Genomic DNA, 17,032 nt, shown 5'->3' on the forward strand with positions numbered 1-17,032 from the left:
CTATATTGGCTTACCCAATAGGGTAGATTGGTTCTCTGCTTTAAACCCTGTTCCTCTGAGCTAAGGGTGGCGTTTGATGTCTCTGTAGTGGCTGGGGCATTCTTAATTATGGCATTTGCCAACTGTTTTCCAACCTGATCAGTCTTTCAGAAGGTACTCGGGCACTCTGCAGGGATAGGTTTCTCTAGTTCCTCCATATCGTCGCGCTGTGACCTATTGTATCTGGGCATCAGAGCTATGGCACTAGCAATCCTGATGCTATAGGCTGCAAAGGTTGCTGCCTTATGCCTAAAGTAATAGATGTGCCTACTCTTTGTCCGGTGAGCATTTTGTGATTGCTATAGGGGCATTTGCTGCTCTCTTCCTGGCCAAAGAGTCAGGTGCAAGCCGACCGCTGATGTAAATAGGATCGGCGGAGGATGTTTCGAATTACTTGTTCGCTATGGGTTAACAGCTTTGGGGGAGACTGGTTAAGTTCAAGAGGGTATGATCCTATTTTTTATTGAGGTCAATAAGGGATGCAATGTGATACCTGCTTCTTCTCCTCCAGAATATCCTCTATACAATCTATGTCCTCATGCAGTTCCTGGAGGAGGATACTTAATCGTTCTGCAGCTCTACTGAGTAGACCTGTATACTACAGATTGTCTTCAGTTGGGGAGTAGGTAGCCAGCGGGTCCACCTCATCAGGGACATCATGATGTAATCATTAGGAACTATACATTCCTGGTATATCTGATGGCAATCAGTATGCCCTGTGTCCTCATATTCATCATGATCTGAAAATGGGCCAGTGAGACCTTCTGCCTGGGCCCTCATATCTAGCTTTATTTTTGGGGGGCTCCCCATGTGTGGAGAGTAAATGTCTTTTCTCTAGTGTTTCATGTTGATCTATTTTGGATATGGTATCCCTGGAATCCTGTATTGACGATTCCTGTTGGTGTCGGGGTGATTTCCAATGCGGTAGAAATCCGCATGGCGGTGATACATTTGTATTTTGGCCTCTACATTCTTGGCGTTGGTATCGCCCTCCTCTTACCACTCCTCTTCGGAGTCACACAAGTCTACTAGGGCCTTCCACTGTAATGCCAAAGCAAGTGTTTTGCTACCCTGCAAGTACGTTTCCCTCGACAAGATCAGTGTCGAAGTTGTGGTAGTGGGTGTTGAGTGCCTTGAAGCCCACTTTCCTGTATGTTTCTTCTTCTACAAAGCATGTGACACATGTTTGTCTGTACCCACCTCAGCGGCTGTTGGGCTCAATGCTAGTGAAGTTGTGTCTTTGCATCTATGAGTTGAGCTTCAGCACTCAGCACTTTTTTCTTGACTTTCTCCATGATGTTTTTTGTTTGTGTCTATGAGACTTTGCAGCCTCACGATGACCAGGGGACCTCTCCCTAATGCATCCTGAGGTTGAGCCATCTGCACTGAGGAACCGCTGCAAGGCTTGCTGGTAGATGCAGCCTTAATAGGCTGTTGAGGCTCGGTGTGTCGATCGACAATGCTTTGGCTCCAAAAACCAGATGAACACGCATCTAATGGCGTGGAAAGGTTCTACGTTGTGAAATTGCTGCCAACCAATGATTAAAACAAAATAAACAAATCAGAGGAAGTTGAAGTATGAGGGGATCTTGTGTACATATACACACATAGGATAGGGCTAGTGTGACACGAATACCTGTGATTGCCATATTTTTTCAAATTTCGAAAAACATATGTAATACTCCGAACCAACCATTAGATGGCAGCCTATGCATAACATGTGAATCTATGGAGATTCACAAGGCCCAGAAATGATATACCAAGGTATACTTATCTAAATATAGTCAACTACCTTTCTTGGGCATAATTGCTCGATACTGTCTGTCCTTGTTATTTACTCTTCCTCTATCTTACTTTCTCGCCTTTTCGAATCTCGTCTTTCTTTTTTTCTTCTTCGTTATAGAACTTATCGGACCCAGGACATTTGCCTAATATATTCTAGGTGATTAATTGATCAGCATACGATATGATATGGCATTTATAATGCGCCTATACACAAGTGTTTCAAGGTGTGACGAGGCAAGGGAAGGGAAACAGAGGGAAGACAGAGACAACGATCCTACTAGGCCATGTGACATTGAGATCACGCAAGTGCAGGGGAGGGGGAAGAGGAAAAGTCCAGGAGGAAGTGGAGGGGGCAGTGCAGTACATAGGATAGCAGTAAAATAAATAAAGACAATAAGTATAAAGTGCGGCCAGCTTGTGGCAAGTGCAAGGGTAAGTGCAGACATCAGGGGTAAAGTGCTAGTAGGGGCTGTAGGGATACAGAAACAGTCCCCAGTTGCAAGGGTTGCCAGGGGGGCAATGCAGGTGTGCAACAGGTGGGGAGGGGACCTGGGCCCGAGATCCAAGGGTAGTCTGGTAACCAGTGCAGTTTCAGAATCAGCCAGGAGATCAACAGGGGAGAGGAGGAGAGAAAACAGAAGCAAAGAGGAAGGTCTTGAGGTGCTTCCGGAAACAGAGATGGTTCTCCTCAAGTTCCAGAGAGGCAGGGAGGCTGTTTCAGAGGGAGGCCTCAGTAGAAGAAAGAGATCTACCACCAACTCGCTGATTGGGGAAGCGACTGACCCTGAGGGAGTTGGAGGCTGATGAGCGAAGAGCTTGAGACGGAAGATATTTCGGAAGAAAGAGTTGAAGGTATTGAGGTCCCAGGCTTCAGAAGGCCTTGTGGACAATGCAGAGGGTTTTGAACTTAATCCTCGCCGCCACTGGGAGCCAGTGGAGAGATTTCAGTCCTGGATAGATACGATCCCTGGGCGTGAGGCCAAGGACAATTCTCGTACTCCTGTTTTGGATGAGTTGCAGGAGGCGGAGAGTAGAGGCAGGCAGATTTAGAAAGGGGCTGTTGCAGTAGTCCAGCCTAGAGAGAACCAGAGCTCTGGAGACAGTGAGCTGCTGGGGGAAGGAGAGAAAAGAAAGAATACCTCTGGGGAGGTGCAGCTGGTTGTGTGACTTCTTAGAGAGGTCAGAGATGTGAGGAGAGAAGGAGAGTGTGGAGTCGAAGGTGACCCCGAGGTTTTTAGCCTCACAGGTGGGAGCAGGAAGAGGCCCAAGAGAGGCCGGCCAGGTCGTACTTGCATTAAGGCAGAAATCATTGGCGCACACCACTCCTGGATGGCGGACAGACAGTCAGAGATGAGAGAAGCCTGAAAATGAGTTGAGTGTCATCCGCATAGCACTGAAAGTTGGGGCAGAGAGTGACATTTGCGGTGGGCAAGAAGCGCCAGGTATTGGTTGAACAGCAGAGAGAGAGGTTAGACCCCTGTGGAACATAGATAGAGGAGAGGAAGGACCCAAGTTGGAAATGGGAGGCTCGATCATAGAGGAAGGAGGTCAGCCAAGCCAGGGCATCAGATACCCAGGTTATCACGGAGACGGTTCAGCAGGATGGCATGGTTGACCGTCTCAAAGGCAGACGAGAGATCAAATAAGATGAGGATACAGGGGGTGTTGGAATCAAGATTGGAGCGCAGGTCTAGTAAATAAGCTTTTGCTATTTCTCACCAACTAAAAAAGGTTATTGTAATTGCTACTTATTTCAATATGCATTGTTCATTGTCCAGGATTCAACAGTGTTTGAAGATTTAATCCCGAGTTACTGTCTGATATACTCTGAAAAGTTTGCCAATACAATTTGTTAACACATAAATAAGGTGTAGGGTTTTTAAAAACCAAAACAAATTATTCTTATGGGGTGGAGTCTTACTGTTCACTTTAAGCGCAACGGGCACTCCTTGCAGCTTTTTATGGACTACAGTAAGGTTTGTAAAATGATACATAAAATCAAGTGTCCACTTAATTATGTACCGTGCAATTAAAGTCAGAATAGGTCTACTTCTTTTTGTACATCTCTAATGAAAACAAGGAAGTACGCGATCCAATTACCTGTGTAGTTTCCACAGTCGTGACCTTTGTTTCCCCAAAGTCCTCCTGTTCTGCCTTCGAGGTACCCTCTGCTGTCTTCACCACTGATGACGCGGTGCCCACTGTCACCGTCTTCTGAAAGGACGTCTGTGGAAGGAAAGCAGACGAGTCAGTCCCCGTCACCTGGACTCACATAGGGGAAGCTTGGCAGCCCATGCAAAAGGCACCCCAGCATCCTGTGCCCGCAGAGGAAGCACCCTTCAGCCCCCTAGCCTTATAAAATGGGCTTTCATGTTCAAAAGGCAGAGGGATTGTGAAGCCAGCTGGGGGTCCCTGAGATCAATGTATGTGGCATCAGAGCCCATTGCCAAGAAACTATAGGATCCCCGTTAGAGACCTGTAGGAAAATGCAGAGCAGCTGTATCCTGTGTGCGAACACTGTGGCAGAAATAACTCATGCCATAGACTCGGGCACCAGGCAACGGAGTGGTGGGCATCTGGGGGTAGGCCAAAAAATCAGTACCTGCTCTTTTTGACTGTTTCTAAAAGCCGGTTGCAGCATTCCAACTAATCCCTATTTGGGGGTAATTGCAGTGTCTGCCCACTCCGCCACATGAGTTTGCAATAAACGGGGCGTTACCACGGCCGTAAGCGTGTAAAAAGGTGAAACGTTAAATGTGGGGGAAGCACATGCAACATGGGTTACAAAACTGGAGCCCCTCCTGTAAAATAAATTGTAACAGTGTGGCTGAAGTTTGTGCCCCTGATAAAAGTGTCAAAATCCCCCACAGCCCCAAATTCTGGTAGGACTCGGGGCTTAAGACTGGTTGAGCGGTTGAATGATACACCAAAAAGTTGTGGGGGACTTGGGTTCCAGGTCAAAAATAAGGCACCTTGAGCCCCATGTACGTGAGTGGACACAGTGTCCGTCTTTCGCAAGGCAGCAAGGAACTGCATGGAACCCATTTTGCACATGACCCCATTGGGTTAATTGCTGAGCTGCATGCTGGACCGAAAAGCACACTCTGTCAATTTACAGCGACCAGAAGACTTACAGCCCGTCTCTAACATGAGCACTGAATCCAGGACTCGATGGGGCAGGATTTAGCTGCTGACACAGATGTTTGACTGCCTTCCTGCATGACCTAACTCAAGGTAATCATGTTTTACGACAGGGCATATATGGTTGCTTTAGCTTTGCGACAGCGGGTGCGAGCATTATGCTATCGAACGAGAGAGAGCGAAAGACAGAGAAATGACAGTGAAGGAGTATCTTCCTTAGTGCAACTAGCAGCTAGACAGAGGCAGAAGACATCATTAGCATGCTGCAGGCCAGGGTGCAATTTGACATTGTTTTCAATGTCTGCAAGTGCAAGGGGCGCAAAATTCATTGTTGAAATTCTTTTCTCAAATTGGTTATTTGTGTGCACTATGTATCGTACTTTACCTCTGTGCATACACTGTCTATCCCGTTTACAGTTCATATCCCCTTGCGTATATTTCCCAAAGCCGCCAGTGGTATAGGGCAAAAATATGCAATAAACTTGATTTCGTATCATGATTTTTTCATGTACTCTTAAAGTACCGAAATAGCTGATATGTTTTACTACCAACTGTGATGAATCCAGGGAGTTCGACCCTAGTCTGCACGAAGGAGCCACCCTCTTTGGGAGGTGAGCCTGCTACGCAACACCCTGGGGACAAGGAATGCCCTAATGGCAGCAACCTACTCCCTCCCCGTTCCTTACTGTCTGACATGTTTGTAGGATATATGGGGGACTAAGCAGGACCATTATGTACTGTATCCCTTTAAGGTGAGCGGCTGGGTTTCTGACCTGAATGTGGTGCCATCTTTCACTGAACACCCGCATTAACCACGTTGCTTCTCCCAATCCACAGAGGATCTTAAAATCAGCCACAAAGACAAAGAGGAAGGAACATCCGCTGAGCAGGACAAAGCTCAGCCTAGCAGAATCGCGCAAGGGAGGAGTCCCGAGTTAGACGTGCGCTGAGGTGGGAAAAGGATGTTCGAGCTCTGACGAAGGTGGTGAAAACTGAGGCAGGGTGCACCGTCTTCACCGCTAACAAAGGGAAACCAAGACAGCAGATGCGGCTAATTGCCACATGGGGACGCTAACCCAGACCTAAGGCCAGGATGGGCGAACCAAAGAACTACCCAGGCCAGAGGAGCCCATAGTCCGAGGAGGGCTAACTGAGGAACAGCATGGGTGAGACACATCTATAGCCCGCAAAGGGCAAGTTAAGAATCTGCTCGGGCTAGATGAGCTCCTAGTTCTCAAGGGGCAAGACAAGGCTGGGGCTAGAGGAGCCCATATCCCGAAGAAGGGCCAAATGAGGAACCGAAGAGGCGAGAGACTTTCATCCACAATGGACAAACTGCGAAACCAGGAGGGCTGCAGATGCCCAAGGAACCACAAGGGTCGGGAAGTCTCGTAACCTCCGCAGCCCCAGTGGAGGCGCTGAACAAGCAAGAGACACCCACAGCCTTCGAAAAACTATCACAAACTGGGACGAAGAAGGTCATGGCCTTCCCGATGGCAAAGAGAGAGAAGCGTACAACCTGCGAGACCTGAACCAAGAAACTGCAAGAACCGCAGACGACTGTAGCCTGAAGGGGGTAACCCGCGAACAGAAGGGCCGAGATGCCCATTTCCTAAGAGGAACTAACACGAGTGGGCCTGGAGAAGCGCACCGCCTACCTGAGGCCAGAGATCCAGAATGTCCAGGAAACCTCAGAGATCTGCATTCTTGGTGGTTGCCTTTCCGAGACCTAAAGGACAAACACCAGTATTCCTGAGACGGGATAAACACAGGCACCTGGAAGAGGCCTTATTGAGCAAACTTGTTTGAGACATTTTGTTTATTTAAAAAGACACTTTCCTTTGGAATTTAGGAGACTCTAAGTTTGTCGGGAAAAGACTCTACTTAAGAGTCTTCGGAGACTTCATGCACCAATTCGTGGGGAGTCAGAAGCCACCCTCCACTATAGTTCCCTGGGTGGAGTAACCCTGAGAAAAACATCAGCTTAGAATTATTTGTATCTTCTTTTTTTTCCAGAGCAGGCTATAGGGATCAGTCAGTTTAGATTTTCGACCAACGACTTTTCTTATGTTGACGAGTACCTTTTTTATTGTTTTGTAACGGAGGAAATTCATCTTAGCAATAGGCACTATAAAACGCTATCTTTTAAGTTTTCTAATAAAGGTCTGTTTGAATTATGTCTTTTTGTCCATCTCCTATAACTTTCTTAGCTCACAACTTGATTAGAACTAAACGGTATCAATCTCTAAATGGTGCAAGTGTAAGTCTAAACAAATAGATTCACAGGTTACACAGAAATGTGATCAGTGGGAGCAATAGCCCACCAGCTACCCTGTAAGCCAGATAAATCCATCCAGCATTCATTTTCCTTCAGCGTACATCAATTTTACTCCCTCGCACTTCCCTCCATGGTACTCCTAGCACTTACCCCGTGCCCTAATCCCGCCTCTCTCTCTGCACTTGCACGTTCTGAATGCTCACAAGGCCTAGTAGGACCGCCTCTCTTTCTCGTTGTTATCATACTTGCATTTAATTCCCATGTTCCCTCCCCTTTGCCCTGTGGGCCCTTTGAAACATAATTTACTTGATGAGTGCATTACAAATGCACAATAAATAAATAAAATAAATAAAAATGCGTTACACACAACCTTTTCATAGCAGAATGCTGTAGTAAACGAGGTAGGCTTGTATTTTTTTAAATTACTGTATTTCAAAACCACTTGCTGCCCAGATAAGAAGCCTTCTCATACTTGGGTTCAAAATGCAGTACCCTGAAATATAATAAAAAGATGTCCCCAGATGGCATTGCTGGATAAGGAATAAAGGATACGGCATCTATGACTTCAGCTCTGATCCGCAATAAACAGCGCGGTTTTTAAGGGGATGGGGGGGTGTTATGGACAGGGTGCTTGAGAAACGCAGCTGCATGACACCCCTGTAGGGTTCCACAGTTACAGCTACACTGAAACAAGGATTGAATGTTCCTACTTCACAGTTCACACTGGACTTGGATTGTTTGTAGGTCTATTTTCCGTTATGCTGCTTATGATTCGCAATTCGTTGGAAAGCCTGCCATCTAGCGGTCAACGCCAGAAACACATTGGCAGCTCAATCAGAATCTCCAGTTACGCGTGGAAAGTGACCTATTTGCCCATATGATGCATTTGAGCTTTAACTTCTTTAAGTTTTATAATTTTTCAAGCTAAAGATAATCCTGATGGTCAGATGTGAACGAAGCTGAAAGCTATGCATGCAGCGCTTTTAAAAGGTAATGTTCTGGTGTCCAGCAAATACGTTGATATATTTATTTTCTTGCTATTTTACCCGGATCGTGATTCGAACCTGTGTTCCGCCGCATTGTCTTGCTTCCAAGACAAACGCGTTGCCCTGGAGCTACACTTCCCGCCTTATGTCTAAATGCCAGTGCCAGTGTCAATAGTCAGTGTGCATTGTGTTTCTCAATTGCTTCTTTGAGCATGACGAAGTGGTCATCTGTGGATGTCAGGGGTGAGACATTATTGTTATGCTAGCACTGCTGGATGTTTTGGCCAACACTATATGTGTGTGTGTGTAAATGTCTCCCCATATATGCCTCTCTCATCAATCATATTGCTTTCAGGCCACCCGCAGGATCGTAAACACACTGAACTGGGAATGGCAGGACAGTGGTGAGAGTGCGAGTCACGGAGTCAGGGGTATTCGCCTGAGAGTTGAGGCTACAAGCCCCCTTTCTCTTGCAATCAACCTCTCCTGAGCGCAAACTAAAGCAAACTCTGCTGCAGAAACGTTGCTGCAGCGTCGGATCGAATTTGACTGAAAGTAAAACGGCTGTACAGGACTACTGTACTACCTGGCCACGTTATTTTCTGCTTCTTAAATTGGGTATCGACCGAGTAGTGTTTATGGAAAGCTTGAGCATGAGGCTAGTTTTCTGCCTTGCATATGTCCACAGTAGTTACATGATTTCAGAATACCAAGAATGCCGCAGGGCGGGCTGACGAGGCGTGGGTGCTCATGGCGGCCCAGCTCAAATTGATGCTAGGGGACCCCCTTGCCTAAGGTGAGAAAAGCTGTAAGAGGCTGCTGTGGGGTGCACAGATTATAATAGAGATTTGTGCATGCCATCAACCCCTCCCCTTCAGCTGCACAATGCTACATAAAGCAATGGAGTAGCTGCACAGGAAGAACAAAGAAAGGCAACCAGCGTGGAGCTGAACTCCGAAATGACTAGTTAGCAATGTGCTAATGTAGTCAAAACTCGGAGTAGAAAGGCAGCAATGTGATGCGCACCGGCAGGCTGCTGGATACTGCAGAGCCAGATGGTGTCGAGTCGACGTCCCTAAGGTGACAGCAAATGCAGCTTGTAACATGCCCGTTACAATGTGCATATTTAGGAAACTGACAAATAAGCCCGTTGCTTATTATAGGACTGCCCACATCGGAGCAACTGCTCGGGGGCACATTTGAACTGATACTATTGAAAAGCTCCGCCACCTTTCCCTGTGCTTAACCCGGCTTCTGTTCTCGTCCTCTGCTTTTTTCTTCAGATTTCGCTAGGGCAATTTCTGGCAAAAGAATTGACGATATGAGGCACTTAGGGGCTAATTTACTCTACTATCACAATTTTCCCCATTGGACTGCATCATCAATGTATCTCAAAATATTTGAATGAGAGTTTCCTGTCAATTGCAAAGTAGTTTTAAAGACATTGATTCGAAAGAGGCATCAATGGAGTCAAATTGGCCAGGAGTATAAATCACTCAGTTTGGTGATGTGGTCTATATACAAACTAAGAGCTGTGTAAGATTATTCCAGGGAATTTCCGGAGGGCCTCCCAGAGATCTTGAATAGAGGTCTGGAAGTATATCTTTTGAACTCATGTGGATGTCGCACACCATTTTTTGGGGAAATAGATGACAAAGTCTCCTAATCACAATGCCCCTATGAAAGACTGTTGTGATGAGACCCTTCTGTGATAAGAGCCCCCCCCCTCCCACCAGGGAAGCAGAAGTGCAATTTATTAAAGCCTTGTAAATGGGTTTGGTAAAGGTTGTAGCAAAACAAATAGCGCAAACCGAATTTGGAGGATGCTCTTGACACGTGATAGGTATGTGGAAACAGGCATCTTCCAAATCCCACGTAATGCCAGCGGGAGCGCATGCGCTTTGCTACGGTAAGCAAAGGGTTCCAATAAAGAAGCCCACCTTCCAAGAAGGGCCCATGCGACGCTACTGATGGCTGTCCTGGACCTTCTGCAGGGGCTCCAGACTTCCATGCGGGATAAAGGATGATACAGTAGCCCGACTCGATAATGATTGTCTTCGGTTGGTATCATGGGAAGGTCACAATTTTCCCACAAATATGTCCCCATGACTTAATATTGACAAAAACCTCCTCTGCAAAAACCTTTCAATACCAATCTGTCCAACCTTGACACAAAACCTCCATACAATACGATTGACAAGAAAATAAATGGGCGATCCAACTATCAAGATCCACCCGCTTTGCCCCCATTGATGCCAGGGCGGGGTTCATTAACTATTTGAACTCTCGTCCCATTTTGGGGCTGCATGCTCAGTGGTTTGTTCTGTCAGTCTTTTCATGTCTATATTATTGAATGGAGATTTGAAGTGCTTTCAAATTCATGACATGACCCCAGGCAGTATAGAGGCTGGGGAAGGTTGCATGCCCGAATAAAGGGAGATGGATTGCACCCTTAACAAGGGGACAGTTGGAGTTTATATGGTCTTTCTTGAAGTAACCAAATGGAAGAGCTGCACCAATGCACACAATGGGACCTGTCTTCTGAGGCTTCTTAAAGTTTAGAGGCATTCCAAACCTTTTGTAGTTTAGGAAGAGATAGTAAACCAGCCATGCAGAGAAAGATAGACTTCAGATGCTATGTGCCCGATACTAACATTGGAGAATCCACCTGCTAACTCCAAGAAAAAGTCCTGCATGTCCCTCTATGGTCGCTAATGTATGTATTCTGATAGTGCCTTAATGACTGACAGGGCCAAGAAGGCTCCCACCAGTCCTTAGAGGTGGGATCTATGGAATCGCTACACATGTTGGGTAGACCAAAAACCGAGGGAGTGGGGGGAGTGGGAGTCTGAATCCAAAGAAGGGGCAGGAGACCTTAAAATAAAGGAGAGAGGGGGTTACATCCAGAGCACGGGGGACTCCCACTGGGAGCACTGCCATTCACACAGATGAATCTCTGGACCACCTTATCTGGTTCTTGATTGACTCTCAACAAGGGCCATCCCAATCTGGCTTCAGGTGGTCACACTCTGGTGACCAGGATCGAATTTTAGGAACACTGAAGGCTAACAATGACAAGAGTAACAGGTTTGTGGCTGCGCTCTGGCATGGAGCATTTCCTGCCTCTCTAGATAGACATCTAAAGGGAAAGATGACTAAGACTGCACTTTCCCTTGCGGGTAGACATTTAGGTCTAGAAAACTTTTTTTCTGAACTATCATCTCGTAAAATTGCGGAAAAATCTATATATTAGCCTGGGATTACACCTTGCTTACAGGGCTTCATCTGAACCTCGTCGGATAAATAGAACGGTACCGGTTTCGCTGTGATGCCGAGCACGGTGCTAATGCTGTCAGCAGCAAATTTACAATTTCATCACGGGCAAAGAGTGTGTCGAATGGAGGTTTCAGCTTTGATTATCTGCATTGGTCTGGTGCTATGCCATCACGTCAGTTACACATTTGAGGCGCAGGTGCTACTAATCTGTAGCTTTCATAGGAATGACGCCATTTTAGATTCTTAGAACACTGCATAGAGTTATAATGTGATGGAGGCAGCGAGTTCTCGATGAAAGATCAGGAGATCGAGCAGGCATGCTGGGAAGCTGTTTGCATTCAGGTTACAGTATAGCAGAGCTCTGCCTGGATTGCCTGTAATCCAGGCAGAGCTCTACCATACTGTAGCCTGAATGCAAACAGCTTCCATGGTACGACCCTTGTGAAATGAAAAGAATTGGTACAGTGTTTGCAAGCAAAGGAGGCAAAGTCCCTTAACAGATCAACCAAAATAGCACTGAGGTCATGTGCTGATAGATGGGCAATCAGGATGGAAGGAAGATAAAGCGGAGGGGGGATACAACAAGCGGCCTTCAGTAAGTGCCTACGAGATGTCTGCTTTAAACTAAAGAAGCGATTGCGGCTGCGCACCATCAGGAGGCGCTCTACCCAACACAAATGTGCTATTTACTCTAGTTTTTGGATTGAGCACTGCACGTATGTGGACAGGCCAAAGCATTTTGCAGAGAATTTGAGCATTTCATTTTCACGCAGGCACACAATAAGAAAAAAATTTAACTAGACACCCAAAAAGTGTCTTCGAGTGTAGTTGCTGCTAATGGTGTTTTGTATCTGAGATTTAAAAAAAAAAACACTGGAAGGCAGAAGGTAGATTCTATTCTGTGCCTTCAAGAGCAAATATGGGCAGGAAATTGGAAGAGACAGGAGAGATCATAAAATGTCACAAGAAGTCCGCATGACTGCTGCTATCAACTGGCAACAACGTAGCTCCTATTGTAATATTCCCTCTAATCTTACTGGTGTGTCCTTTCCCTATAGTGCGATCTCTTTAAACTGCGATTTGGGTGAGTTTGGGATGCGACTTATTCTCGGCTCTATTTTTTCTTTTGTGCATTGCACTTAAAAATCCTTTTCTCCATCCAGCACAACCAAAGACCGCCATTTAGGCACAAGCGCCCTGAAGACAGAAATAATAAAAGCAATTATTACAGTGCTTAGAAATTGGAGGAATTTGTCATTAAGTGCTATATAAAGATTTGATATCCATACTTCATCCACCTTAATTTCTAGAAGAAGAGTGACACCCATACCTACCTGGAGTAAAAACCTAATCTAACAATTTCCACAAAAGGCAATGGCTCCAAGACCATATAATGACATGGAAAAGGCAAAAAGGTTGAAATAGGTACCATTGACACTTCTGGGTGGAATGTCTCAAGATGATGCAAACGCGTTTTAGCAGGCGCAATCCCACAGAGCTACCGGATGCGCAAGGCCTTCTAACACAAACCACTCGAGTATCTACTTAGTTATAATCAAACCATAAACTACTACATATATCTCTAGAAGTATATTTATAAACATACACACACACATATATGTATACATACATATACATATATGTACATATATAATATATGTACACATGTACATATATATATACATGCTTGTGTGTGTGTGTATACATGCAACATCGCAAAACTCATGCAAATGGAGGATGTGGCGGTAAGTGGTTGGCATGGAATAGGCGGATGAACACATTGAGTTACAATATGGTACAGACCGACCTAGGAAGGAACAGATGTGGACGAACGCACATGCCCAAAACACACATGCAATGGAAGCAGAACATGCAGTCTCTGGTGCGGCGGCGTCTTCTGCAAGAGTCAGTTAAGTACTCTACAGTGCCTCTGTGCTTAATGAGATGCTGCCATGCTCTTTGGAACGGGCATCTGACGGGCATGCTCATCATGCCTTGCCACATGTCAAGACATGCCAAGGGATACATGGCATTCTGACATGGGTCTTCCGGGTACCTCAAAGAGCGATTTTTCTGAGGTATGGTGGGTGACTTTCTCCAGGGCTCGGTTGGCATCGTGAGCAGCTCCCACGGCATCGGGAGCTCCTTCCAAGTCTCGGGACAGGAGATGTCCATCTTCTGCTGCTGCCTCCGCGTCACTCTTGTCTTTATCGAGCTCAGGCAGACTCCTGGAGAAGTCTTCAAAGGCCATGCCATGGAAGTCTCCGGTCACTGTGAAGTCCACCTCAGCCTCTAGGCTGGATGTAGAGCTCACCGTGATGCTGGAGCACTTGCGCTCGATGGCCAGGTGGTTGTCCTTTAGAAAGACAGAGTCCTTCTCCTGGTCCTGGTCATCCTCGCCCACATCGCTGTCAGCCCCCTTGTGCCGGGCAGGCTTCCGTTTCTCCTCCGAACCCTCCCTCACTCCGGCTCTCTGAAGGAAACACAATATCAGAGAGACACCAACACTGTAAGTACCAGACAAGCGGTCATGGGCTGCTGATGGACTAAAGGAAAACAATTGAACTAAAAAGACAAAAAAAATGATGATGGTGTGTTAAGCATGGAAACATAACATAGTTTCAAAAGCGGTGACTTGGCACATCGTGTTTACATTTCTCTGCCAATTGTTTTTGTTTTAGCAGCAATTTACATGTCACGCTCAAACAGATGCCCTCACATGCCCGCAGGCATTTCTTTGAGGATGACGGAAACAGACTTGTAAGAGTTAAACAGACCCAAACAAACAAATGTGGAACATAGCCGTGTGATGTGTCAGTCACAATTCCAGAACCAGTCCTGTCAGATATCATCAGGTCAGGCATTACCAGTGCAAATATATACAGGGGGAGCTAGTAGGAGGCTAAGAACAGGAATTGGGTAGAACAGCATGTTAGGAACTGGAAAGATTGAAGGCAAAGCAAGCAAGCTTGTCAATTTCACTGAGACACGCCATGGATGCCCCCAGAGTATGACGCATGTTTAAAGCTACCCCCCTTCTAATATGTAATGTTTTCCTTTAAGGATATCTGTCCATCCATAATATGATGGTCTGGTTGCTTCAGGTTGGAGTGAGTGGTGCTGGGCAAGCTCAAAGAGAACACCCATGTGCCTCCTTGTCTTCTGTACCCCATGACAATCACAGCTACTTCAGGCTAGGGACCTCTTGTGTTGGGCCAGCTTATAGGGAAATTGAGAAATACCCGGACATGCGTTTGATTGCAGTAGGCATGTGAGGTGAAAGCATGGCCAATCTCATGCCAGTCCTACCTTGCATGTCACTGAAGGTGCGCCAGGCGAGCCTGCCTCTCATAGGTCGAGAGCTCTTGAGAGATGTCCCTATACTAATAGAAACATCTTTACCTCTTATAAAAAATCCAAGGTCGCAGCCATTCATAGACCCCCTCAGCTCTCCCTCTTCACCAATCAAACACAACAAGACAGATAAACTCCCTGCATTTATCGAGAAATACTGTGTCGGTTCCTGGGGGGTTTGTTAACCAATGTGACCCTCGACTGTGTGACTAGGAGCATATGACTAAGCTTGGGTTTAACATGTTTCCCTCAAGAGTGAAACAAAATCAATCCCGTCGTTAAAAGGAGTCAAGGTTACTACCCCGAAATAACCTCAGTCCAATCGGGTCATTGCAAATGGGAGAGAGTTGGTTGCAAGGCACCCCGACTCTGTGGATATGAATGGTGGCTCGGGTTTTAACTGTGTCTGAACTGTGCATAACCCGTAGTCTGGGTCTCTTCTAACAAGGAATAACAAGGCATTTCCGAAATGAGTTTTCTTCTCTTGCAGTGGCAGCATTCACTGAAACAAAGTTTAAATAAAACAGTTATCAAAACAACTGTCCAGAGCAATATGGCCATCGCAATTGCCAGATAGATCCAGCAGAGCAGACAGTAAATTGCTCATAACCGAGATGTTAATAACATTTCATCATATTTAGCTCTGAAAGTCTACTGTTGCTGTCACCTTTCATGCACCCAGTCTCTGAATATTAAGCCCCTACCTTCCTTTGTGTCCTCAATAAAACCCTGGGTCCTATGTATTATGATTTCAGATTGCAGGTATGTGTACACCTGTACCTCGTCTTACCTTCATCAGTGTGAGTCATTTTATTTGTTACTACTGATAGTTATTAATGCCTTTTAGAAAAATTGCTCAAACCTTTGCCAGGCACCACCCCTCTTAACAAAGGCGTGAAAGACAAACTCCCCATAAGTCAGTGGAATTGACAGCAAATTCGAAGCAGATACGTGAAAGATGCTTGATGAGTCAGCACCTCCCAAGTAGCATACGTACCTCTCAAGTATCCACACAGCCCGCCTAAGACATGCAATAACTCCATGCGATCCTTCCATAACAGAGCAATAATCCTTTGGTTGGATGCAATTCAATACATGTTGTTTTACCTTAAGAATGGAACTGCATGTGACTATTAGACAACATGCCAAATTTGGAGGCTGAAGTCATATTTCAATGTGATTCTAGATCCCGCTACCCATCCTTTTGGCTAATTAATTTCCAGCATCACGATGACAATATAAGTTGGAGGTAATCGGTCATATTGAGTGACGAGTGGCAGAACATACCCACAATACCATTGCAGCCATTGATTGGTCCTTAATTTCTATTAAGTGATTATAATCGCTATGTAGGCATTGGCACATCTTAACACTTGGACCCAATGGACCATTGGCCATTGACTAATGCTCAAGTTAAGTTGAGAGGTACAGTATGAAAACTAGATTTCAAATGCAGGCTGAAAGAAAGCAGACAGCAGTACTGGGCTATAAGATAGGCAAAGAAAAGGCACTCCACAGCAGCATGTTAGGCTTTCAAACCATGATTAGAATCTATTAGTGAAGAGCATTAAGACCTGAGAGACCAACGGGATCTGTACACTGTCCTCCCTCTGCGGGGCTTTTATCGTCGACCCAGAGAAATCCTTTTCCTCCCAGGCTGGCTCCTGAGATTGGCTCTGAATCAGAGAAAAGTGTTAGTCTTAAGGTGCAGAAATAAGACAGAGCAATGCCTTTCCACTGGCATTTTAGAGAGCAGCCGAAAAGCGAGTTCACCGTCTTGCCGCTGGCTTGCCTACGGCAGGAGAGCATGAGCAGGGTCAAAAGGGCGATTCGCAGGCAAAGCAAGACCAGAAATAAAATGAACAGATGCAGGGTAATGGAACAGGCCAAAAGCATAGGAGGTGCTTGTCGGGCAGGGGGTGGTTCAAACTCAGACAGTTCTTGGTTCCTTTCTATACATGCTGCATACAGGCCGGGTTTTGCATTCATGGCCAGCATTTGCTGTGGGAGGCAATACTTTAGAAAGATGCACAAAAAAAGCAGAGGAATTGGTTGGTGTGCATTTCTGTGTGTAGTATTAGGCCTTATTGTGGTACACAATGCATTAATACAGTGATGTGAAGCAACCGTGTTTGGGGTTGCGATCAATGTATATGCTACGCACTTGACTGTG

General features: G+C 45.9%; 1 protein-coding gene across 12 annotated transcripts in view; it reads right to left on the reverse strand.

Moving 5' to 3' along the window:
* The window catches only part of EPB41L1 (erythrocyte membrane protein band 4.1 like 1), a 694,213-nt gene that overhangs the window by 64,335 nt on the left and 612,846 nt on the right, over positions 1-17,032 (reverse strand). For 7 of the 12 annotated variants that reach the window (XM_069652319.1, XM_069652320.1, XM_069652316.1 and 4 more), the window contains 3 exons: positions 16,434-16,535; positions 13,562-13,978; positions 3,925-4,050 (listed from right to left, as the gene is read on the reverse strand). In XM_069652319.1, the coding sequence (XP_069508420.1) occupies positions 3,925-4,050; positions 13,562-13,978; positions 16,434-16,535 (645 nt within the window). The remainder of the gene's footprint in view (positions 1-3,924; positions 4,051-13,561; positions 13,979-16,433; positions 16,536-17,032) is intronic. The other 5 variants (XM_069652326.1, XM_069652324.1, XM_069652322.1 and 2 more) reach the window with 2 other exon arrangements.

Source organism: Ambystoma mexicanum, chromosome 3p (genome assembly GCF_040938575.1).
Source record: "Ambystoma mexicanum isolate Mex_15411 chromosome 3p, UKY_AmexF1_1, whole genome shotgun sequence".
NCBI lineage: Eukaryota > Metazoa > Chordata > Amphibia > Caudata > Ambystomatidae > Ambystoma > Ambystoma mexicanum.